This window comes from Fusarium coffeatum, assembly GCF_003316985.1.
Source record: "Fusarium coffeatum strain FIESC_28 chromosome Unknown BRIP53273_contig_127, whole genome shotgun sequence".
NCBI lineage: Eukaryota > Fungi > Ascomycota > Sordariomycetes > Hypocreales > Nectriaceae > Fusarium > Fusarium coffeatum.
The window spans coordinates 88,387-112,805 of NW_022157920.1; the positions used below are offsets into that span (position 1 = coordinate 88,387).

Genomic DNA, 24,419 nt, shown 5'->3' on the forward strand with positions numbered 1-24,419 from the left:
TTTTGCTTTACTGCACACAGACAAAGACGGAATGGATTTGTCAAGGTGACCTTTACGACAGGCGAGATTGATGAGTATCCGCTGATGAACACCAAGCCCCTATGTATATGAAAGAAAGTCCATAAAACAGAGCTGATCTGCTCCTCAGAATTAACCTTTTGCTCTTCAGTCTTTAGCACTCTTTCCAGTCACTCTTTTAGACAACTCAAAGTTCAGGTAGCACTTCCTTCGCTCCAGTCACTCATTACTTTATCATTTTTGTTGTTTTTTATAATTCACAATGCATTTCAAGAGCCTTCTTGGCCTTGTGGCTGTTGCCCAGGCCTCCCCCCACCTGCTCGGCCTCGACGCCGATGTTTCCCTCGGAAAGGGTCTCGATGTTAACGCCGGTGTCGATGTCGGTCACGCTGTGAACGCTGACGTTGGTGCCAAGGTCGGTGGTGCTGCTGGTGTTGACGCTGATGTTAACGCTGGTGTCGGACACGGTGTTAACGCTGATGTCGGTGCCAAGGTTGGCGATGGCATCAAGGCTGGCGTCAACGCTGAGGTCGGCGATGGTGTCAAGGCCGGTGTCAAGGCTGATGTTGGTGGTGCTGCCGGTGTCGACGCCGATGTCAAGCTTGGTCTCGGCTCCAACGACAAGGTCTCCAAGACCAAGGGCGCCGCTACCTGCCCCCTCTCCCACTCCTGGGAAGACCGCACCCTCTTCAACGGTGTTGCCGCCCCTGCCTCCGCCAACGGCGCCGCCATCAAGCTCGGCCTCAACCTCCCCAAGGCTCAGATCGAGGGTGACGCCACTATCGACCTCGTCAAGGACTTCCTCCAGGAGCCTCGCGTCCGCATTGGCCTCGGTGGTGTGAAGGCCTACGTCGAGGTTGACATTTCTGCCTCTGCTGCTGTCCACGAGTCTATCGAGCTTTTCGCTTCTCCTGCTCTTAACATTGAGATCCCTGGTCTTCTTGAGGCTGAGGCCGGTGCTGCTGTCGCTCTTGACCTTGTTGTCGGAGTTGACGCTGCTGTTGACCTGTCTGCTGGTGTCTACCTTGCTTTCGGCCCTGAGGCTTTCGTTGAGGTTTCTCTCCTTACCAAGGACATCGTCGATGTTTCTCTTGAGGGTCTTGTCACCAAGGCTCTTCCCCTCGGTGTTGGTGCTGAAGTTGATCTGTCCGCTGACATCAACCTCCAGCTTGGTCTCCGTCTCCGTGCTGAGGTTGATCTTGAGGCCGAGCTCGACATCCCCGTTCTTGAGATCGAGGCTGGTGCCAAGGTTGCTGTCTGGGTTTCTCTCTTCGAGTACACTGCCGCTCTCATTGCCACCGACAACTGCGCTGTTTCCGTCGACGAAGTCATTGCTCTTACTCTCGGTCTCGCTGTCGACCTTGACGTCGAGGTTGGCGACATTCTCGACCTCAGCCTTGCCCCTACTCTGACCGTTGAGCTCGCTACTGCTGCCAAGGCCAAGGTCTGCATGCCCAACCGTGGCCAGACTGGTGCTTTCCTCGAGCTTGAGGGCAAGGACGGTGACAAGTCTGACAAGTCCGAGACCCGAACCATCTCTCTTGCTACTGCCGGCGCTGGATCTGACGTTACCGATGCCTACGACCTCCCCATTGCCACTGGTACCAACGGCTCTCCCGTCTACGGCTCTGCTGCTAAGCCTGTCACTACCGCTGCTCCCTCCGTCCACGGTAACGGCACCATCGGCGATGTCACCCGCACTCTTACTTCCACCCAGGTCTACACCGTCACCAGCTGTGCTGCTTCCGTCATCAACTGCCCTGCTCGCTACACCCAGAAGGTCGTCACCTCCACCATCATCAAGAGCACCTACGTCTGCCCTGCTACCGAGACTGGTGTCCCTGCTATGACCACCGCCACCCACGCTGCCCCCAAGCCTGTCACCACCATCACCGACACTCTCACCACTGTCGTCCCTTGCAAGACTCGCAAGACCAAGACCTTCCAGCCTCCTACCACTCCTCCTCCTGCTCCCACCGTCACCATTGTCGAGAGCACCACCTACTGCCCTGAGAACCCTAAGACCACTGGTGTCGCTTCTGGTACCACTGAGGCTCCTCAGAAGCCTACCCACGAGGTCCCCACTCCCGGCAAGCCTACCAAGCCCACCTACGAGACCCCCGAGAAGCCTACTCACGAGGTTCCCACTCCTGAGAAGCCCACTGGCGACAAGCCCGTCCTCCCTCCTGCCGCCACCGTTCCTTACCCTCCTCCCGGTAACGGAACTGTTCCTACTCCTCCTCCTGTTGCCCCCAGCTCATGGGTCGTCCCTCCTCCTGTCTACGAGACTCCCGTTGCTCAGCCTCCTCACTCTGCTGTTCCTCCTCCTCCCCAGGCTCCTCCTGCGGTTCCCACCAAGCCTGTGTACCCTCCTCCCGCTGCTGGAACTCCTCCTACCGTCCCTACCCCTCCCGTTGCTGTGAGCGGTGGTAGCATTGTCCGCAGCGGCCTCTTGATGGCTGTTCCTGCCGTCATTGCTGTCTTCATGTAGATTTTGGACTGAAGGATTGAACGATGGATTTATTGATTACTTGATACACATCGACCATGGGCAATGTTGGATAGGAATTCTTACTAGTTAGTTCATGGTATTATTAATTTTTAATACTACTCTATGACTTGAAACATGAATCGTGCCATTGATAATGTGATTGTTTCACGGCTTCTACTTTACCGTCTTATAAAATGACCGGAGCCGAGGCCGGTCTAGACCAGTCCAGTCTATCCTAACTCATCAAAGGATTCAGCCTAGTGATTAGATTCAGTAAGGTCCGAGTAAGCATACCTTTTAGGCGTCAAGAAATACTGTTATGATTGGCTCTTCGATAAGTATGGTAGCATTTCTGCGGCACAGCACACTACATCACGAAACTTGACCGCCTAAGGCATACAACCAAGGACTCATGCATTCAGCCCATGACTAGCTTTGTGTTATTCCTACAGCCATTGTTTCCAAACACTATTTATTACAAATATTGACCCCACTACCCCAGGATCTAATCTGACAACCTCCCATTTTAGTGTCATCTGCCAAAATGCCAACCGCAACAGAATTCTTGGGCTATCAATTCACCAACCTCGGACCTCTGACAACAACATACTCACCACCACCGTCATGCACAACAGGAACAACAAACGCCATCGAGTTCGCCAAGGCCGGCACCCCCACCTTCGTGTTTGGCTGGGAATCATGTAGCATCACCACCATGGGAAAATGCCATCCGTCGGGCTCTCAACACGATAAGATTAGAGGTCAAGCCATAAAGACTGGAGGAATGGCAGTTTTCGATTACTTTTCCCCGGGACTCATTTGTCCTCATGGTTGGACGACGGCTGGAAAGCTAGCACACGGTGATGGCTCAACAATCACAAGAGAGGGTATTTTCACAACGGATGCTACTACGACATCTTATCCTTTCAGAGGAGATGAGGTTTGGCTCAATGTGCTGGCATCTGACGAAACGCTTGCACTCTGTTGTCCAAGGTATGACCTACAATCTCAGCAAGCACTACACCCCTAATGACTATCTCAGTGGTTGGACAGCTGGTACCGCGGGCATATGTCAATCTTCCATCATGCCCCTGACATCAGCAACATACACTGAATTCTGCCAACGACGACTTCCAGCAAGCTTGATAGCCACCTACTACACCGTCGGAACAAGCGTCTACTCAGATCCCATCAGGTCCATCCGGACATGGGATAATCCTGACGACTACGCAATGACAGTGCCGTTTACAACTGGGAGCCCGATGTTGCCCGTTGATCCCGACGAGGTCATTGTTCAAAAGAAGCTTCATGCCGTTCACATGGTTTATAAGGAGGGGGATTCGGCGGAGGCGGGCAAGACTGATTCTCCGTCGAGTGGGTCTGATGATGAAAAAAATGCTGCTTCCGGGCTGGAAGGTGCGAAGTTGGGACCTATCGTTGCGGTTGTTGGAGTCCTTGTTGGAGCAGGGCTGCTGTTTCATTGAGAAGAGAGGCATTTGCTTGGAGACTGCTTGAAGATGTGTATATGAGATGTGACGTTTTCATTCACAATACTCGACTAAGTCTGTGTCTACTTCCAAGTGCTCGAAGTCTCTATCCCACTCTTCTTATTCTTCTGATACTCATCACCCAAAGCATTATACAAAGCTTTCACCCTCTCCACCTCCTGCTCCCAATGCTTCTTCTCCTCACCATCCTTAATCTCACCAACAAGATCTCCAATACTCTTTGCAATAAAGAACTTGTTTCTCTTATTATACAATGCCCTCTTCCTCAACGCCTCATCACTCTCCCCATCGGCCTTCACCCGGAAAACCTCCTCCAAAATCTCAATGTCATATGGAATCCCGAACGTATCCCTGCTGTCCTCATACGTAAACAAATAGTACAGCTCCTTGAAGCCAGACCAGGTGATTCCGCTTAGACATAAACTACACGGCTCATGAGTAGCGAAAAAGACGCAATCTTCTCTTGGATCAGGTCTGTTCTTGGGATCGGGGTAGGTTTGTGTGTAGAATTGCTGGATGCAGTTTATTTCGCCGTGTAGCAAAGGGGATGCGCGCTCATTGTTGGTCGAGACGGTGTGAGGGGTGAGCGTTTGGGAGGAGAGGATTGCAGCGCCGAAAACTTTGGAGCCTGAAGAGACACCCTTTTTTGTGAGGGGGACGATGTCCTGCTCAAGGGTTTTGAGAAGGGCTGAGAGGAGCTCTTGAGGTGTTTTAAATGTCATTTCCAGTGATAGAGATTTGACATGAGACGTATTCCTGGAGTGAAGTCGGGTTAAACTCACATCGAGGAATTGACCGGTTCAAATATGAGTTCTTATCTGATAGCAGGATCGGAGCGGGCTACCCCGCTGAAGATATTCCATAGCGGTAGACGGCGCCGGCCGAAAGAGCTGAAAGAGGTCAAATGTCCCTTTCAAGATGCCGCGAAAAAGAAAAATAGCTACTGGTCAATTATCAGCAATGTTTTACACCAATTGGTCAATAATTGGCCCATTCTATGGGACGCTGGTTGTGGAAACAACGTTGATGCGAGACCAACCGCCAAGCCATCACAGCCAATATGGATCATGGCTTCACCTACGGAAGCCACAGCCAATAATTGTCAATCATTCAACTGATTCTCACCATAGCTAGAGCGAATAAATTGATCTGAATCAAGCTTGTACGTCATCAGTGGAACATCTTACTCACTTTCGAGCTGAATCTGACACTAGCAGCGTCACTGCGTCATTCCGAAGCTACCGACCCGTAAGCGCGTAAACGACTGTAAATATATAAACACAAGATCACGCCCAGCTCATCTGACACAGCAACTCACTCGTCTCGCAATGAAGTACTCACTCGCTCTATCATGGCTACCTTTCAGCCTAGCCCTCCACATTCCCAGAACCGACAAACCAATAAACGAATGCTCAGCCCAAAGCATCATTGATCTTCTTAAGATGGAACCCTCTGACGAAAAAGGCTTCTTTACCCAAACTTTCATCGATCCTGAAACTGTCCATGGTACAAACCGCTCCGTCAGCACGGCAATCTACTATCTTCTTAAAGGCTCCGAAGGTGACTCACTTTGGCACAAGCTCGATGCAGCAGAGGTCTGGCACTATTACGCTGGCGCCCCGTTAGTTCTGTCTGTGTCTTGGAATAATGGGTCTTGTGGGGAGGAGCACGTCATGGGAAGTAATCTGTTTGCTGGGGAGAGGCCGCAGGCTGTTGTTAGGGCGGATGAGTGGCAGAGGGCCAGAAGTTTGGGGGATTGGACGCTGGTTGGGACTACGGGTAAGTTATTGATGTGGATGAGTTGGTGATTGAGTTAACATGTTATAGTTGCGCCAGCATTCGTTCCAAGTGGGCAGGCTTTTGAGGCTGAAGGGTGGGAGCCAAAGGGTTGTAAGTCCGGGTAAGGATGAGTGAGAGATCGGAGGGCAGAGGGGTGGTTGTTGATCCGGCGTGGTAATTGAGTATGTAGATAAGTAATTGTCAGAGTGAATTTTAATTATTGCATGTATATATAAGCATACTTCTGTCCCCCAATATTGCTTCTCGGCCAAAACATTACCTCGAGAACCTCGACAAAGTCTTCTGCGGCATCGCAACACCCGTCTCATCCTTCCTCCCATCATCTGACCCAACTCTCATCATCTCACAATCCGATCTATTCCGGAACGACTCATCTGCTTTTCTTGTGGATTTTCTGAAAGCGCGAACATACCACGGCTTCTTCCCGGGGGCTTTCCAAGTCCAGTACTCTTTGAGGTCGTAGTTCTCTGGCTCTAATCTTCCACCTGAGATGCGTACTGTCAAGGCGACAAGGATGTTGATGGTTGTGTAGAGAAACATGCCACTGAGGATATTAGCTTTATGATCTAGATTGAGGGTAGCGGATTGGCTTACGCGATGATACCATAGGCGACGTTGTACGAGAATGGGACGAAGGCGATGACTACGAATGAAGGGAGGGTGTCACCGATGTAGCGCCAGTTAATCTCATTCATCTGCCTCGCCATCAAACATCCAACCTGTGTCGCGAAATTAGCACTCTTTCCTCTCAATCTCAGTCGAAGCATATATGGCTTACCAGAATAAGTGTCGGCCCGGTAGCCCAAGGCGGTACACTCGCAAAAACCGGTCCAAACATAACTGCAACACCAAAAAGCAATCCTGTAGTCATACTCGTGATCCCCGTCCTGCCTCCAGCCGCAATACCAGCACCACTCTCGATAAACGCCGTAACAGGTGAACAGCCAAAAAGAGCACTTATAGAAATAGCTGTCGCATCACAACAATACGCCAGAGTCGAACGAGGGAAGTCCCCATCTCCGTCGTCCATTACGCCGCAGAAACGGACCATGGAGTAGAGTGTTGTAGTGGCGTCGATGATGTCGACGTACAGGAAAGTGAAGAGGGCGATGACAAATTGGGTACCGTGGGCGGAGATGTTCCAGTCTAGGGCGTTGAGGGTGTGTTTCATGGGTTGGAAGGATGTTATGTTTGTGAAGAGAGCGAAACGGGAGTTTCCTTCTGGGGTGTCGGGGAAGTATGTTATGGATGTTCCACGACTGCTATATTTTAGAGAAAGATTCTCGTGAAAGACGTGGTGTGGACTTACGGCCATGAAAGAATAGAGACGAGGGCGATGCCAAAGATGAAGGCATATTTGACCCGAAAGGCCATGAGATAAACAACCAAGATGCCACCAGCAAAGATAGCAGTCGACATCTACCCTTGTCAGTCTCATCTCACACTTCCAATAATTTACTCACCTTGGGACTCGACATGATCCCCGAATCGCACATCTGTGTATCCGGATTAATCATCTCAACAGGACAACCCGCAATGGCCAAGGGCGTCGCATTAAACCCTCCAGTAATAGCCCCAATTCCCGTCCCATACGAAAGTCCAATCTCGGTCAAGAATAAACCAATACCGGCTCCCGTAGCTGTTTTGATCGTTGACGGTATCAGTTTGACGAGCCATTGTCGCATACCTGTTAGTGCAAGGAAGATAAAGACGAGACCTTCGATGAATACTGCTGTTAGGGCAACGCCGTAGGGGATGCTGCCTGAGCCGTTGTAGCCGACTACTTGGAAGGCGAAGTAGGCGTTGAGACCCATGCCTGGGCTGTTTGGTGTTAGAAGGGCTTGGATGTGATGTGAGGCTGCTTACGCGAGGGCTATGGGGAGGTTGGTGACGAGGCCGAACATGAAGCTTGACAGGGCAGCAAGAGCTGATGTCGCCATGATCATATCGCTTCTAACCTCTGTTTCAAGTCAGCTTCTTCCATTTAAATTAGAGTTGTATTCACTTGCCTTCCTTGCATATCGCATAACTGGGAATCTTATCACAATCATTTCTATTAACCTCATCACAAAAACACGGTCCACCCGTCTGCGAAAGGATAGAAGCCTAAAACCTTGTCAACATCACCAATCTCGCAGCCATAGTCAGGTATACTCACATTAACAGCAATGATATACGTCATAGCCGCAAAAGTCGTCGCCCGAAGCTCATTCAAAAAAGTCGACCCCGTGATTTCCTTGTCCTAAAAGAATGAGTATTGTTGGGTGTTGAGGACTGGAATGTCTTACGTGACTACTGCCTTCTAGCCTGAAGTATCGACCAATGAAAGACGTCGCGACGCGATGGTTGAACCTTGCAATGCGGCTGTGGGATTCCATTGTGCTTCTAGGTCCAAGGAAGGCGTTTGAGTCGAGTTAGTAAATCATGGATGTGAGATGGCATAACAAATCTCTTTTCGAGAAGAGGTGGTATATAGAAGAGAAAGAGGAGGAAATTCGGTTCCAACTTGGGAGGCAAGTTGTTGGACTCAACGTTGGACATTGAGATAACAAACTGCAGCTCATACGCAAGCCACGCAAGGTATTGACAATCAACACGTAAAGATCACACGAGGATCAAGGCTTATGCCACACCAAGTTCGGAAGCGGGTGCACCGACGCGGAAAAGAATGAATACCCGTTCCCCGGAGGTGACACGAACGAGAAGAGGCTAGCTGAGGTACAGTTTCTCCCCGATAGGCACAGCCTCTTCTCGCTAGAGGCGTCCAATAGATGGACTAAGCTGTAAGGTACAGTCAATAGCCTACTTGTTGTAAAGTTAATCGTCTGATGTGTGTTTATTTGCTTTTTCCACGTGAATCTAGATCGTTCAACGTTCAATACACGATGAGATTACTTGTACGGGCGGTTGGGTCATGAGCCAGTTCCCGAATAACCCGCTTGTGAAACAGTTGGCTGCAGGTCGGGAAATAAACATGGTCTGATAGTCGCACGAATCCCTGGTGTGTTTGCTAAGCCACCAACACGTTTCTCTCGGCGATATCTACCACCTGTGAGACTGTTGGAAGCCAGTATCTCAGAAGGCTGGACTGTGCATTGAGTGAATAAACATCTCAGATTGTGACCGAATTCTTTCGCGTCCCAGGAATTCGGTGCCATGCGATAAAGTTCATTTAGACCTGCCAGGGCTGTAACTAACTAACTCTACTGAGAATGGTGTTGTATTGTTGGATGCAATGGCGCCCCGCAAATGGTCTAGAATCGCAAGCCACGACCAGATACTGGCGATGATCTGAGAGGTATTTGATCTGTTAGCTTCCTCCCTTGTTTATTTCCGCCTCCCCTTCCTCTTACTGTCCGGGCCGACCCCAAGTGCACATGCCCAGAAATGTCCAAAGCTGTGTTTGAGATCCAGCAATCATGTAGATCCAAGTCAAAATCGCGAAATAGAAAATGCAATCATACATATAACAATAACCTCGCAAGAATTACGAAACGCAGTCATGCAAGCAAACAATAAAAAAGGACCACGCAGCTAACAATGCCAGCCAGCGAGAAAAAGGCGTTCCATAGCCGCAAGCCACGGCTGCATCCAGACCTCTCAGCGGTCTTTGTTGCTATCTCGGCTGCAAGGGACAACGATACGTAATCCGTTGTACATGTGGTAAATGAGATAGCGTTTCGAGGCGTAATCGCATCTAACATTACCAAGTCCCGGGAATTTTGGTCTCTCCATCTTTTAAGCCACGCTTTTCCCATTCTCGTAGGCCTCGAATATCCAAAGACCATAAAGTTCAGCCCTGCATTCGCCAGTCTATCGCCATGTGGTAAGCCAAGTTCAACCATACCAAACCGAGAAAAGACCAATATTTTATTTTTATGTAGGTACTGTAGTCTATGTATGCAAGCCCCCATCCCTCCCCCCCTGCTCATCTTTTCTTTTGTCACCATCGTACGTTACATGCATGCAGGATGACACCGTTAACACAGCCCGAGGCAGCGCCTTCGTCAAGAGGAGGACGTATCTACTCCATCCTTCGAAAACCAGCATCAAATCTCGCTTTGAGAATATCGGATCTTGATCGGTATCGATTCAATATGTGGGAAGTCAGTTGGGTGGCTCCCAAGGAGTCGAGGAAGGAACATCGCGAGAATAAAGCGACTGCTACACCAAAAGGCAATGCGACACCGAAATCGAGATCATTGTTTAGTCGCGGATCTTCATCATCGATTGAAGTGCCGCCTTTCTGTAAGAGGAGAAATGTCGAAACGATATCGCCTACTGTGTCGGTCTCTTCTTCCGCAAAGACTTCTGCGACAAGTTACAATGATGAGTCGGACTCAATCTCGACATTCTCGATAGGTAGTGAACAGACGACTGTTCATGTCCCAAAGATTGTAGACTTAAGGAATAGAAGGAATGGTCAATTGATCGACACCACCCGACCATCCACAGGTATGTACATCGCTAGAGGTGCGTCGCAAATGCTAACAACCGTAGATCTATACGTCCGCAATAGCCCACCCGATGATCCACCCTCGCCGACATTGACGACGTCTTCTACACCGTGGGATACCGAAACTCTCGAAAGCGTGGTATTACGGCCTTGGCCTTTGCTTCAAACACTGAGTTCAGACTCTTTCGTCAAAAGAAGTACCGAAGCGACAACAACACCACGATCGTCATCCGATGCGCCATATCTCATCAACTGCGGCGTGACAATCACGGCTCCGACTGTTGAACCTTCGACCATCAAGTCCAAACTCCGAGGGCGATCGACAAGCAACCAGTCAGTAACCATCATCTTTGATCACTTTTCTTGTGCTAATATCAACAGAACACCGCCTGCAATTGAACCTCTCCCTCCTCGTCCCCAAAGTAGCCGCTCCTACGTCCCCAAACCAAAAGCAATCCGTCGCATGGCATCATCCAGCACACCACTGCGCGCTGAACCCAGCTCCGATACATGGAAACCACCCAACGCATGGGGCTGCACACCCACCGAACCATCATTCCCCTCACGACCAACTCCATCGCCAGAACCCGACATTCCGAAGGAGCTCACGCCGATTCAACTCGATGTGAAATACTTAGCAAGAGAGAGCAATTTGGTCAGGCTGTTGCGGTTGACTGAAGCGCATGATGTTGCTGGACCGCCAAGCTCGTCGCGGGATTTGGAAGTCGAGAAGATGCAGTGGATGTTATCAGCCATGTATAATCTAGATGGACCGATTTATCCAGATGTTAGGGAAGAGGATATGAGCTGTGAGCCTTCGGATCCACCGAAGAAGGTTCTTGCTCTTTATGAAACACCAGGTAAGCTGAGTCATATCTCCATGGTGAGCAGCAACTGACATGTCTCAGCTGTGGCATCGTATATAGCCGCAGTCAACCACAACAAACAAGTTTACCACCTCTCAGCAGCGCCTTTATCGCCTGAGATATTTCCGAATATCCGTCCAGTCCTTTCACCAGTGCGATCGCCTTCAGCATTTCCGGTCGCGCCATCAAGCATTGAAGCCGTCCACTCTTTACGACTTCCTCTCGCTATGCCATCACAAGATATCCCCGCTTTACTACGAAACATCCACCGTTGTCTCGAGCCAGGCGGCTCGCTTCATCTCACTATCATCGATCCGTTGCCAATAACAAATACACTTGGCCCATTACTACGAACATGGATCGAGGACCATCTCCTCTTCAATCTCGAATCAAGCTTCCGGTGTACGAATCCCAGCAAGCTTCTACCAGTCTGGCTCAAGAACGCTTCTTTACGCGTTGATTCAAATTTCGTTGAGACGACTCAGTTTTTCTCCATTCCGTTAGACAACAGTCAATTACAGTACGTCCGAGATGGCCACGAGTCGGAGGAAGGTTTAAGGCAGGAACTACGTAATACTGTGGGGAGAATGCTGTGGATGGAAGTTTGGAGAGAATATATTATTGCGGACCGGTGGTGGTGGGATGAACCTGATATCTTGGCGGAATGTATGCGGTTACAGACTGTCTGGGAGTGGAGGTTGATTGAGGCTGTCAAGGATACTTGATTCTTCCCTTTCCTTTGTTTAGATGCGTGGCTTAGATAGCATTATACCCTTGGAGACTTAATACACTTAGAATTGACCCTTTGACTGTCGGCTACATAAGATGGATGCAGCTACACATGTGACGATCATCCTCAAGCCCTCGCACTGCCCAGGTCCTTATCCTCCTCCAACCCCTCAAACTGTCTCAAAGTCTCCACCAAATTCTCAATCCTTCCATCCTCATTCACCGTCGCAATCATAAAGACTTCAAACTTGGCTGTCGGCTTATTCGCGAATTCGACTGTCGCAATATGTCGTTCTGCGAGTTGATTCCCGTCGCGTAGGTAATGTGAAGACTTTACACTAATGGCAGTAGTGATTTTGCGGAGATGTTCCATATGCTGGACGAATTCTTCAAAGTTGACAGACTTGCCATCAACGAGGGATGTGTAGGTGGGTGTGAAGTATTTCTCGAGGTCAGATCTTGTGGTGGTTGGGTCGCCGACGAGGACGCTCTCTAGTCCTCTCTCGAGAGTTTCGCGGGAAGAAGTCCAGTTGGTAGAAGGGGTCATTTTTGTAGATGTTGAGGGGGTTCTGAATGTACAAATGATAGCTTAACACTCGGATGAGTCTTGTCTGTGAAGATGAGTAGCATTTTGGAGCAGCAGAAAAGCGACGTTATATACCGATCCAACACCGCGGAGACATCCATCATTCCCGCGGAGATTATGTCAGATCACCGTGGGGGTCGGAAAGTGCCGTGGAAACACCTCCGAGTCGTTCCACTTCTGAACCAAACAGAAGTTACCCTCTTGAATTTCAAGATCTATCGTGTCTTGTAAGGGACGTAGTTGCTGAAGCTACTTCCGCTGGTCACTCTAGTCAACGAGGGTAGTCTAGAATGCCTGTAACACGCAGTCAATGTTACAGCAACCTTACCGAGCCCTTATCTCTGAAGTTGACAACTCGGATCTACCAATCTCTAACCCTCCTCGTATCATTTGAAATCCACCCAGACTCGACCTGCTATTTTTGGCTTTCTGGACAAGCATACCCAGCTGTTTATTCTGGTTAACATGTGTTCTAGATGTCGAATGCTAAGACAGTACATCTGAGTGGGTCCAAGATGTGAGAGCCACCGCAAATAGTGCTTACGGCAGGGCTCAGTCGACCAATTGAAGAGGCCCGATAGCACTAAGAATAACTGGCGAGATCCATAATCTTCGACATCGACGCCCTTCAGGTACCGCACTAACAACGACCAAACCACCACGAGCGATTTCACCTTTGAGAAAGGTATAAAATATCACCGTTGGCCAACTCTAAAACCTTATCTCCATCACTCCTCATTCAGTTCAGTCGTTAGCATTCGAACCCTACTTATTCTCACCACCAAACCACCTCCAATCAATCACCAAAATGCGCGTTCTCGGCCTCCTAGGTGGAACAACCTACCACGCAACCCTCATCTACTACAAACTCATAAACGACCATGTCCAGAAGACTCTTGGCGGTGGTCACTCCTCCAAACTAGTCCTCCATTCCTTCGACTACGCCGACTTGGTCGCTACCTTCCAAGCAGGCGACTACGCCGAAGTGAGCAACCAACTCTGTACCGCTGCCAAGAACCTCAAGTCCATCGGCGCAGAAGCCATCGTTCTCTGCGTCAACACCAATCATCGCTGGGCAGAAGACATCGAAGCCGCAACAGGTCTTCCACTGCTGCATATCATTGATTTCACAGGCGAAGCGATCGTGAAAGCGGCACTGAAGAAAATTGCGCTTTTGGGAACGAAGTTTGCTATGGAGCAGGACTTTCTGAAGGGAAGACTGGAGAAGAAATATGGTGTTGAGGTCCTCGTTCCGGGGCAGGAGGAGACAAGGGTTCGAATGAATGATATCATCTTCAAGGAATTGTCGGTGGATAATGTCACGTTGGAGTCGAAGCAGTTTTACATGGATGCGGTCAAGGAGCTTTTTGCACGGGGTGCCGAAGGTGTTATTCTGGGCTGTACAGAGCTACAGATGATTCTGAAGCCGGGAGATGTTGATGGGCCGCTTTTTGATACGGTCGAGTTGCATGCCAAGGGTGTTGCGAGGTGGCAGTTGGACAATTAGCTGTTGGATGCACTGGACTAGGGCCAGGGTATGGCTGTTGGTTCGTGTTGTGTTGGTCGTGCAACATGTATTGGCCTATCAGCTTTCACGGTTCTCTCTTATAAGTCGGGCTCTTTCTATGGAGATTAATTTTTATCTAATCTATAAATCATGCTGCCTGCACTTCTATGATGATACCAGCACATAATTTAATATGTCATCTATTGATTGAGAATATGAGACCAGTCGTACTTCTTCGCCCATTCCTCCCAAGTAGTCATGGGGCACTCAATGCCGGCCTATCACGCACAGTAAGCATCTCATCAACGTCACAATAAAACGATTACATACCTTTTCGATATCCTTAGCAGTCAGCAGATCCATACCACCACCATAACCAGGATCCGAAGCATAATCAAACATCAACGACGTCTCGATACCAGCATCCCTATCAGGCGTAGCCTCAATCATCTCATCAACAGTACACTGTCGATACTTGACGGAGATATTGTTAATGCGGCCCCATGTCTCGATCCACTCAGGCCAAGTGCAGAAAGTACCGGCAGCCATATATGCCTTTCCTGGAGGCATTTGTGATACGGCGTAGATGAAGTTTCCGAGGTCGCCTACAGGATCCAGGTGAGGGACCATGGCTTCGGGGGTAGTAGGGAAGGCCATTTCGAAGCTTCCGTCGGATTGCTTTACTCTGTCAGCTAATGCTAGCATATCTCTTTCATCTGGCAACTCACCTTCTGGAAATAAGAGTCGGGAAGAATGTTGAAGCTCGTATAAAAGAATCCCGTATGAATACACGACACCTTTGCCGCAAGCTCAGGATACTTCTCCTCGATATAAGGAGGGAAGACATCTGCCTTTCCATCAAAATGATACAAATCCTTAAACTTTCCACCACTACACTTCTCAGCCTGACTCAAAGTCGAGACCAAAAAGCCATTCTCGTCAAGTCCCCCAGCTACAGTAGCAGCAGCATCAACAATATTCTTTCCCTGTTGGACCTCAACGTTGTACGCAAACTCACGACATGAGATACCCTTTTCAGCGGCCTGGAGTCGGCAATCAGGTCGGAAGAAGGGCTCCCAGTAGTTTGTCACGCTGAAAATGGCGTTGGCGCCTTTGAAGGCTTCCTTGAGGGTTTCGACATCGTTCAAATCGACAGACACAACTTCGGCACCAGCTGCGGTGAGTTTTTGGGCGGAGGCGGAGGAGGTATCGCGGCAAAGACCTCGGACTTTGTAACCTGCAAGAAGGAAACGACGGGCGACGGAACCGCCTTGGTTACCAGTCGCACCAATGACACAGATGAGCTTGTCGTTGACCATTTTTGCATACAATATATTAACTCTTCACAATCTGTTCAATCTTCAGTGAAAAAAAAAGAGGGGAAGTCAAAGCGGATAAATTGTCTCGCGTAGAGCAGTAGACCCTCTTCTAGAACCTGCACAGGCCTAGCTAGACAGGCCACAGGCCAAGAATCTACTACGTAAATGGACCTAAAACAGTGGGAATCGAATGACTGGCTAGTTTAGTTCTTGTGGCTTGAGGGAGAAGAGGCGGCGGCTTTTCCGCTTTGGTCCTTGCCTCGCGTTCTATCGAATCAAGAACAGGCGCGGCCATTCCGGCTCATTTCTGTTGTTTTTCCACGTGGCAAGAGTCATCTTATCTTTCTCCCTCTTTTTTCTCCTCTCACCGTACCATCAGAAACACTGGTCTACCACCTATTTTCTTAGTGAGGGATTCGCCAAACATGGGCCTTGACCGGGAATCGTCATCTCCTCCACCCGTTACCAATCTGTCGGGTCAGACTTCTCCTCGGAACCTCGAAATGAGCCAATCGCCAAAGAGCCCTGTCGACAACCAGAACCAAGATCGGCAGGAAGAGGATCATGCGCCGCTACAAGTCGATGTAAGCCTTTTTTAAACTCTCTAAATGACTCGTCATATTCTTATAATGCTTTTTAGGAGGAGGAATTGCCTGGTGATGACGCAGACTCTACGTATGGGTCCGACAGAGATTCATCCTACACCGCATCCGTAACCTCATCCATCTTCGACTACCAGTACGAAAATGGTCGTCGCTACCACGCCTACAGAGAAGGACAATATGTTCTTCCCAATGATGACCAGGAACAACAGCGTTTAGATCTTCAGCATCATATCTGGCGATTACTTCTAGGCGGAGCACTCCACGCAGCACCTTTACCGCCATCAGATCAGCAAAATGACTACCGCATCCTGGACCTAGGCTGCGGCACTGGAATTTGGGCTATCGAAATGGCTGATGAATATCCAAATGCAACCGTATCCGGCGTCGATCTTTCCCCCATCCAACCTGACTGGGTGCCAGGCAATTGCCTGTTTCACGTCGACGATTATGAAGATGAGTGGACGTATCGCGATCATGAAAAGTTCGACTACATCCATGGTCGAGCATTATGCGGTACATCAGCGAATTGGCCTCTCTTTTACAGCAGAGTTCTTGAGAATCTGAAGCCGGGTGGGTATGTTGAGATGCAGGAGTACGATGCCTGGATATTCAGCGATGACGATAGTTGTGATCGGGCGCCTTGGACGATGGAGTGGGTTGCCAAGCTTGATGATGCGAGCAAGATGTTTGGAAAGCAGATTAATATTGCGAAGTATCATAAGCAGTGGATGATTGATGCTGGGTTTGAAGATGTTCAGGAGCGAATCCATCGAGTATGTCATCACATCGACCTGTCCTAACCATCTTACTAATAACAACAGATACCGATCGGACCCTGGGCAAAGGATGAGAAGCTGAAAGAATTAGGAAAGTTCGAACTCACACACATGCAAATGTCTGTCGAGTCACATACACCGGCTCTTTTCACGCGAGTGTGGAATTATTCGCAGGACCAGGTCATGGTGTTGATGGAAGGTGTGAAGAGAGAATTTCGACTTCGAGATTTGAGATTGATCACCAGCTATCGCTTCATCACGGGGCGGAAGCCGGCTACAGCTTAAGGTGCTGTAATAGGACGTTGATGTTATACCTGGTACTGTATTTCTCAAATAGCAGTGGTCAAAGATTTGTATTTACGTAGCAGGCTTTGTCATTAGAACTGATTTTCTTGTCATCTTGCAAGCGAGCGCTATATTTCTCTTTTGACTTCAATCGGTGTCCTTGATGCTGCCTCTGATGGTCTATCACGATATGGGTGTATGAAGACCCCATTCCATCTAGGTTCTGAGGGCTAGCAACAGGAAAATCCCTCGGTCATGGGTTTGTGGGTTTAAGGACAGTTCAGTCCCAACATTAGGCAAACAAGATGCGGGAGCTCTGATGCCAATGACATTATCCCATTAATAACTGACCCTCTCCAAACGAAAGTAAGTGGTATCATAATATCTCGTCTACTCAACCCCATCTAAGGAAGCTCATGAAAAGTCTGCTCAACGCTGGTCTTGACAAAAATGTGTCTATCCATCTCACTTCCCTGTGACTGTCCGCTCCGTAAGCTCCCCTCGCCCCCAACAATCTGGCTCCTCAAAGCGATTTCGTCATCGAATCTCGGCTTGCTGTTTCCTTTCCCACCGCCACTATTTGTAATCTGGGTAGATGCTCGGGCCGCACTCTTCCCTCGAAGGTGACGTAGTAGTGACTTGAAGCTCGGTAGACAGGCTGATACGATGCCCATGGAGGGTTCGACGGAGGACCAGATGGCTACTGGGCCCATGTGCCATGTTGTATCGACGGCGTTGGCGAAGACGTTTAGGTAGTGGATTCGGACAGCGCTGGCGATGCAGACTCTGGGGAACGGTTAGTCGTCAATTTTGTTAGAGCTTTTGTGGTCACTCACAATCCTCCAAGTGCCAAGATCCCAAAGACAGCTGCCTTCTTCCCTCTACTCATCTGCAGCTTAAGCACTTCTGGAACAGGAATCACCAGCACGATGATATTGGTGATTAGATTGATGATGGCCAAGATGACAAAGAAATGCCCAACATCGATGCACTTCCCCTCAGTACCCTTGACTTGCGTCCAGTAGTGTGAGACAGGCGTACAACAAAAGCCCATCGTGAACACAAAGATGATCGGGTATGCGCCCACGAGGATAGCGCCGAACCAGAATGCGACCTGGAAGTGAAGTCCGCCGCGGCTAAAGATTCGTCGGTAGAAGAGGAGGATCGAAACTTTTGTAGTGAACACGGCTCCAACGAACATGAAGCTGTAGACATATGTGAGCTATCACAGTTAGCATCAATCATCTTCGATCAACAGGTCCAACGAACCTTTATCACTTGCTCGAGCTGATTAATCGTAAGAGCCCAGACATGTTTTCCAACACCAGAATATCCACCTATCGACGTCAGCTTTACACCAACCTCCCTGGTCAGAGGACTTACCAACGACAACCATAGCAGCTGTAAGCGTCACAAACAAAAACGACACAAGAATAGCATAGTCATCCACACTTAACCCATAAACCTGCATCGTTCTCATAGCTATCCTGCCAGCCAAAAATATAGCCGAGATACACAACAACGTGAGAACAACACTCGCATTTTGAGCCTCACTGTTAGCAGACAAATCTATGTCTCTGGGCGGCGGCCCAAAGGCTGCAAACACAAACGGGTCGATATTCATTGTGGACTTGAGAGGAGACGTTGCTGGTCCAAGCGAAGGAAGGCATGGGTGGACTTTGTACTGGGACCATTACGAACTGTTATCCTTCTGGGTATTCACTTAAGATCATCTGTGCAGCTGCGGCTGTTCGTTTTCGGAAGCCAAGTTCTCCAGTTTATTGCGGGTATATCACTTGGGCAGTAACACACTCGAAACAGGCGGGGTCTAGGTGAACTTCCCAGGGTCCCTTATCCCGGTTCTCTTTCCGCGTTTGCCCTGATTCTCTCTGGGAGGATTACTTCAGCCGATTATGGGTCTGGGGTTCTACGGTAGTTGTTGAGAATAGGAAGGGATCGGAGTAATCAACACTAGAAGCTGACTTATTCAGCAGCTTATGCCGTCAATTATAGTGATAATTTACTTTCTTGAGACTCGGTTGGAGTAGTTGATCGGGAATTACTCCCACTCGGTGTCACCGTAAATCTATTCTGAGAAAATGTCATATACCTTGCTTCCTGAAACTTAGATATACAACTTCGGACATGATAGCCAGGAGTTGCCGAGGTAGTCAGTTGTATGCGCTCGCAACTGAATTCAATTACCTACGCCAAGATTGCTGTTCTTAAGTACCTGCCGTGTTAAGTCCGGATCGCCGGAACTTCATGCAGAAAACCAATGTAACTATCGCATGCGTCTAAATATTATTCGCTTAACAACGGTTTTCCAGGGGTCTCGAACTTTAGATACGTTTCACTAGGTAAACGACTGATCACGAAAATGACGAGTCTTTACTGATCTCATGAACACATGTTAAAGATTCTGCTGTTAAAGACACCGACGGAACTTAACACCCTTGTAAACTTTGGATAGCTTCACGAACGGGCTTTCCGCTAAGCGAAACCTTGAGGTCCAGACCAGTCTTGGCATGTATAGTGTGCCTTTATCCGAAGAACACCCTGGGGGACAGCTTTAAATTCGTATGAAGACCCCTACTTTAGTTGTGATGATGGCTTAGGAGGAGCACAGCGATTGGAACTTCAGAGTTCGTTTGTGGCTCAGGTCACAGAGCGATCAAACGTATATCAAACCGATTTACCAGATTCAATGGCAATATCTGCAGAACACAAAACAGCACTGCCGCCTTCGGTTGGGCAGATTTATGACTCGTACTCGCATCAGTTATTGAACTGCCGGTTTCATCGACTAGAACCCCTGCATACACACGTGGAGAGGTCTCCCTACCGATTATGGTTAAAACCGTTATCTGTTAGGCCTTACAGAAGCCACCTGCAGATTCGTGCCTTGCTTTCAATCTAATGACAAATGTGCCTTGCATTAAGTGCCTCACACGTGGTGTTTAACCCCACGGGTTTAAAGCACAACTATCCCCAATACATGTTTCCTTTGCGTTTCTTAACAGCTGCGTGTCCTTTTGCAGTAACAGGCTCGTTAGACAAATGGGTACCCCCCGCGGAAGCAACCGATACTACCTTAACAGGGATGTCAGTTGTATCCTGCCTCCTTATCCGCGACATTGAAGCGAAAATTTAACTCTGAGTGATAACGACATACGAGCCCGATCGGCGGACCGATATCACTCTAGGGTTTTACTCAGAGGTGGGCAGAGTGGGATAGAGGGTGTCCATTTTTGGCTTTTCGTATGTCGGGAGGCAATTTTATGGCCCGAACCGGAAGATCTGGTGTTGAATAGACTTTCCACGTGGAGGGGAAAAGCAAGTTTGGTGATGTGATAAAGACTGGACGGCAGGCAATCGAAACTTAATCTGTTATCGTCGGGCCGAGAAGGGACGAGATGAATGTCGTGAAATGTCAATGGGAGAGAGAGGTCCATTTCGTTGACATTGGTGCAGCCTGAAGGTATTGCGCTGTGGTTTTTTACATTCGTCTATATGTACATGTCTTTTGTGGTTAGTAGTATCCACGTCGGATATCGGCTCAATGGTCTAGCGGTATGATTCCTGCTTTGGGTTCGCTCAGCTTGCAGGAGGTCCCGGGTTCAATCCCCGGTTGAGCCCTCTCTTTTGCTTTTTGCTACAAAAACGACATCGTCTTCTTCATGTTGCCTGTCATTTGTCTCTGTTTGTTTCTTTTTGCTTGAAATATTTATTATCGGTTAATTCCAAATTCCCTGGCGCAACTAAACGAACACAGTTAGTCATTGACAAGCGCGTCGACCCTCTTGACGTTCACCCTAGCCCGAGATTCACAAGATGCATGGAGGCAATAGTGCAATTGAAAACAATTTGAAGAGTGGTATAGTAAGTACAACGCTACCCAACCGTAGATACAAAAGGCAAACGCCAATCCAGTCCATCCTATCCTCAATTATCCCCTCGAATCCTTGTCCAATCTTATTACCTCAGTACATATGCCCATGAATCCTCAGCGTAACAAACGTGAGCATAAAAGCACTCATGAAAACACACATCATCGCTAATCCCGAAACCCTATATCTTCTCCTCAAATCACACTTTGTCGGTGCGCTAGTGCCCGCCTCCAGAGAAGCAAGCTTTCGCTGCAGTCCAGCCTCATAGTCGAACTCCTCCGTCTTCTTAATATCCTCCTCGTACGTATAGACATCCGAGACAACAGACTCATCAGTAAAACAATCAGACGGTCTCGCGCAGCGATCCAGTACGAAAATCTCATCTTCCAAGAACTGCCTGACTCCATCATCCCACTCGGTCTTCTTGATGAACATATTAATCATGTTCGTACACGCGTCGATAGCGTTTCTCGCGCCGATCGTTTCGTTAAATGTCGTGACGTCCCTCGGTGTGGGGTCAACTTCACCATCCTTGTCATCGTAGTGTCCATGTCGATCGCCATCCTGGTCGTTGTACGTGTGGAAGCAAACGATAGAACCCCAGTCGCCGTATGTATCAGGCTGGAAGCGAATGTAGCCTGCTGTATCGCGCTCGATCATATCGGAGGGATTCTTGAGACGGCGTTGGGTATGGCCTAGGGCGTAGGAGTCGGATATCATGTGTAGACAAACGCCAAAGGCTCGTTTTTGGATGTCGGCATCTTTGTACTTTGGTGTCGTGGCGAGGAGAAGATCGCGGAGGGTATCAGTTTTCGAGGGGACGGTTTCCTTGCCAAAGTATCCAGGGAGCACATCCTTGAGTTCATCCGTCTCCGAAATGCCCTGGTTGCCACATGCGAGCTTGTACATAACCTCGATCCACGTAAGAATATTCTTCCTCGTCTTCTCCGGCTTCTCACCCAGCACTGAGCCCATACCATGGAAGAACTGAAGATTCCCCATATGCGATCTCTTGGTCATGCACTTCTCCTCGCCAAACTTGAAGGCATTCAACCACTCAATACCCAGGCTGAACATCCTGTTATCCGTTGTAATATCTTCGAACAGTAGACATGAAGGGTCGTCGTTCCAGACTACGCCCCGGAAAAATTCCCATTGCTTGTCGTTGATGTTGTTGTAAACTGTGCCTCGGGGGAAGATCATGTCGGAATTGATGAAGGCTGCGACGACGATGCTTTCGTGGACGGGGAACTTGATATCCATTTTTGTCGGGAAGGATACGCCAACGCCAATGTCGTAGTTTGCGCGGACTTCATCGTTCGTCGTCGTGTAGGCATTCGGGTCCATGCGAATAGTCACATTTGCTGATCGCGTTAGCTATCATCTTTGAGATTTAATGTCAGACTTACCAGTTAATGGGCTCCCCCGTTCTTGAACATGTGTCACATCAATCTGAAAGACCTTTGAACAATCCTTCACCTTGACATGGTTCTTGGAGAACGGTAGAGCAGGACACTCGAACTCGAGGGTAAAGTCCCTCCATCCTTGACCATATCTAGCGATATACGTAACCCAAGCTTTGGAACCTCCCCAACCTGAAACGCATTAGCAATGAGTTAAAATCTGGGGAATGGGAGATCGACATACTTGGCTGAGCGAGGTAAATGGTCTGCTGCGTACCCGCCTCAATGACATTCAGCGGCTGACGTAACGGCCAGTTTCCACTCTCGAGACCAGAGTCGTCAAGAAGAAGATCCTGGTCTGACTCGTTGCTTATGCTGACATGACAAGAGAAATCCATCACAACGACGTTTAGCTTGATTTTTTGATGCGACAATGCGAAATTTGGGAGGTTGGAAGAGATAAAATAGCATTTTGCAGGCGAAATCGAGAATCGTGATGTGAATCTTTGACTGAGAAAATGATGACGTTATTGGTCCGAGCGACGCGTGCGATCTGTGTGACTCGGCGGGGCAGAAGCTCCTGGCCAATAGAAGACGAGGTCAGTGACGCGCGATAAGGATGGTGGGTCACGAGCTAAAGATAAGGTTATCTGAGGATGGTCACTACCCTGGAGAAGGAGACGACAGAACAATTAATGAGAATAATTTACAATAAAATACTAAATCTGGAAGAAAACCAGGATACGAGATGACATCTGTTATTTTACTTGGATTAGAACTATGAGAATCTATGCTTAGAATGCTGGACGCAGTGAAAATGACCATTAATCATGTTCTTTATCAGTTCGAGTTTCTTGCCTCTGAAACTGTCCAAGCTTGTAACGGATGATACACAGTCCTTTCCAATGACAGACAGCACAGAAAGTGGGGATAGTTTTGCCGACAATGTTCCACAGCGTCATTGGCTCTGATGTATCATCGATTTAGCAAAAACACACAATTGCCCTCCAAACGCGACCGATCGCAAATGGCCCTACGAGCGGTCGCAATCGTTCAAGGTGGCGGCGACTCATCTGGCTCGCTATAGTGAACCAACCATTCGATCATAAATGATGCAAACCAACATACGCGTCCTCTTCGAGAGCTCCCAAAACGAGTACGATCTTAGACTGAACCCGCGAACACCATCCTCTGTCCTCCGCTGCGCGCGCCCGACTGCCTCCTTCCAGACCACGACCGACCACTCCCAAAAACAAGAGACAATTGCAAATGCTGAATAGGACGAAGCTTGCTCGTGCCTCATTGGTAACGCGTGCTGCGTCTGATCGAAACAAGCACTCGAGACGGCCCAGCTCTACCTCTCGGTCGCATATGTCCACAACTTGGTGTCTTTGGAAAGCAGAGGCATGCGATTCAATGACACGAGCGCCGAGATCATCTGATGTCTAGAACCAAACTGTCGGGAACGCGCCTCGATCTTGCAGTCGTGTTGGTGCATGTCCCATCATTCGCCTACGTGAAGCCATTCGTGGCGGACTCCGTCAATCAACGCTCCTACGAAGAATCGCGAAGCCCTCGGAACGTTACGGATGACCCTGATACTGCGATGCGATACTGCGATGCTTTTGCATTCTGCGACTGAATGGCACATACTCCGTTCCTCCCGTGAAGCCGACCGTGACTGTTGGTGCCCCCAATACCTCCAAGCTCATCAAAAGAAGAAGCGGTTCGAACAAAGACATTCAATGCTCTACGATGTGTCTGTATCTGTCTACAATCCATGGCGGATGAGCTGCCAAGAAGAACAGTTATCCATCACGTCGCTCGCTGGCAATGCTCGTCCATTTTCCCATCGTAACCAACACACAGCGCCGCCAAAGTATCGTATCCCTCCGCCCTTCTGCCAACCAGTGAACCTGTCTGTAGCTCTTTTCTGATCACCCCTTTGCGCTGCGTATCCGCCGTCCTGCCCGTACTTGTCATAGCGTTGGACCCTTTTCCTGTAAATGGTTCCGCGTAGAGCAATTGACAGCGAGCACCGTAATAGTCACGTCTCCTGCGATACCACAATTGAATGAAGCCCTTGTTATTCCCCCATACATTTACGATAATTAAATGACTGCCAAAAATGCAGGACCTCCTCGGTCAAAAATACAAAAAACATACAACACCGGGGATTC

General features: G+C 49.0%; 12 protein-coding genes across 12 annotated transcripts; 6 read left to right on the plus strand and 6 right to left on the minus strand.

Annotated features, from left to right (window-relative positions):
- Positions 1–280: 280 nt before the first annotated feature.
- On the plus strand, positions 281–2,509 carry FIESC28_05903 (uncharacterized protein; the record flags this gene model as incomplete). The annotated part of the gene is made up of 1 exon (XM_031160048.1): positions 281–2,509. The coding sequence occupies one exon, from the start codon at positions 281–283 to the stop codon at positions 2,507–2,509; it is 2,229 nt and encodes a 742-aa protein (XP_031015909.1).
- Positions 2,510–3,053: 544 nt separating this feature from the next.
- FIESC28_05904 (uncharacterized protein) lies at positions 3,054–3,993 on the plus strand (the record flags this gene model as incomplete). The annotated part of the gene is made up of 2 exons (XM_031160049.1): positions 3,054–3,502; positions 3,552–3,993. The coding sequence occupies 2 exons, from the start codon at positions 3,054–3,056 to the stop codon at positions 3,991–3,993; spliced, it is 891 nt and encodes a 296-aa protein (XP_031015910.1).
- Positions 3,994–4,079: 86 nt separating this feature from the next.
- On the minus strand, positions 4,080–4,739 carry FIESC28_05905 (uncharacterized protein; the record flags this gene model as incomplete). The annotated part of the gene is made up of 1 exon (XM_031160050.1): positions 4,080–4,739. The coding sequence occupies one exon, from the start codon at positions 4,737–4,739 to the stop codon at positions 4,080–4,082; it is 660 nt and encodes a 219-aa protein (XP_031015911.1).
- A 606-nt stretch (positions 4,740–5,345) lies between these two features.
- Positions 5,346–5,921, plus strand: FIESC28_05906 (uncharacterized protein; the record flags this gene model as incomplete). The annotated part of the gene is made up of 2 exons (XM_031160051.1): positions 5,346–5,796; positions 5,845–5,921. 2 exons carry the CDS (start codon positions 5,346–5,348, stop codon positions 5,919–5,921), a joined length of 528 nt encoding a protein of 175 aa, XP_031015912.1.
- Positions 5,922–6,072: 151 nt separating this feature from the next.
- Positions 6,073–7,757, minus strand: FIESC28_05907 (uncharacterized protein; the record flags this gene model as incomplete). Its single annotated transcript, XM_031160052.1, has 7 exons — positions 6,073–6,361; positions 6,412–6,536; positions 6,596–7,079; positions 7,127–7,236; positions 7,281–7,456; positions 7,505–7,638; positions 7,684–7,757. 7 exons carry the CDS (start codon positions 7,755–7,757, stop codon positions 6,073–6,075), a joined length of 1,392 nt encoding a protein of 463 aa, XP_031015913.1.
- Positions 7,758–9,788: 2,031 nt separating this feature from the next.
- FIESC28_05908 (uncharacterized protein) lies at positions 9,789–11,864 on the plus strand (the record flags this gene model as incomplete). Its single annotated transcript, XM_031160053.1, has 4 exons — positions 9,789–10,272; positions 10,318–10,606; positions 10,655–11,133; positions 11,182–11,864. The coding sequence occupies 4 exons, from the start codon at positions 9,789–9,791 to the stop codon at positions 11,862–11,864; spliced, it is 1,935 nt and encodes a 644-aa protein (XP_031015914.1).
- Positions 11,865–11,995: 131 nt separating this feature from the next.
- Positions 11,996–12,415, minus strand: FIESC28_05909 (uncharacterized protein; the record flags this gene model as incomplete). Its single annotated transcript, XM_031160054.1, has 1 exon — positions 11,996–12,415. One exon carries the CDS (start codon positions 12,413–12,415, stop codon positions 11,996–11,998), a length of 420 nt encoding a protein of 139 aa, XP_031015915.1.
- Positions 12,416–13,262: 847 nt separating this feature from the next.
- FIESC28_05910 (uncharacterized protein) lies at positions 13,263–13,961 on the plus strand (the record flags this gene model as incomplete). Its single annotated transcript, XM_031160055.1, has 1 exon — positions 13,263–13,961. One exon carries the CDS (start codon positions 13,263–13,265, stop codon positions 13,959–13,961), a length of 699 nt encoding a protein of 232 aa, XP_031015916.1.
- Positions 13,962–14,161: 200 nt separating this feature from the next.
- Positions 14,162–15,280, minus strand: FIESC28_05911 (uncharacterized protein; the record flags this gene model as incomplete). Its single annotated transcript, XM_031160056.1, has 3 exons — positions 14,162–14,239; positions 14,292–14,639; positions 14,690–15,280. 3 exons carry the CDS (start codon positions 15,278–15,280, stop codon positions 14,162–14,164), a joined length of 1,017 nt encoding a protein of 338 aa, XP_031015917.1.
- Positions 15,281–15,705: 425 nt separating this feature from the next.
- FIESC28_05912 (uncharacterized protein) lies at positions 15,706–16,946 on the plus strand (the record flags this gene model as incomplete). Its single annotated transcript, XM_031160057.1, has 3 exons — positions 15,706–15,864; positions 15,921–16,658; positions 16,707–16,946. 3 exons carry the CDS (start codon positions 15,706–15,708, stop codon positions 16,944–16,946), a joined length of 1,137 nt encoding a protein of 378 aa, XP_031015918.1.
- A 404-nt stretch (positions 16,947–17,350) lies between these two features.
- On the minus strand, positions 17,351–18,570 carry FIESC28_05913 (uncharacterized protein; the record flags this gene model as incomplete). Its single annotated transcript, XM_031160058.1, has 4 exons — positions 17,351–17,732; positions 17,783–18,168; positions 18,216–18,283; positions 18,330–18,570. 4 exons carry the CDS (start codon positions 18,568–18,570, stop codon positions 17,351–17,353), a joined length of 1,077 nt encoding a protein of 358 aa, XP_031015919.1.
- Positions 18,571–20,929: 2,359 nt separating this feature from the next.
- Positions 20,930–22,637, minus strand: FIESC28_05914 (uncharacterized protein; the record flags this gene model as incomplete). The annotated part of the gene is made up of 3 exons (XM_031160059.1): positions 20,930–22,200; positions 22,246–22,431; positions 22,484–22,637. The coding sequence occupies 3 exons, from the start codon at positions 22,635–22,637 to the stop codon at positions 20,930–20,932; spliced, it is 1,611 nt and encodes a 536-aa protein (XP_031015920.1).
- Positions 22,638–24,419: the final 1,782 nt, after the last annotated feature.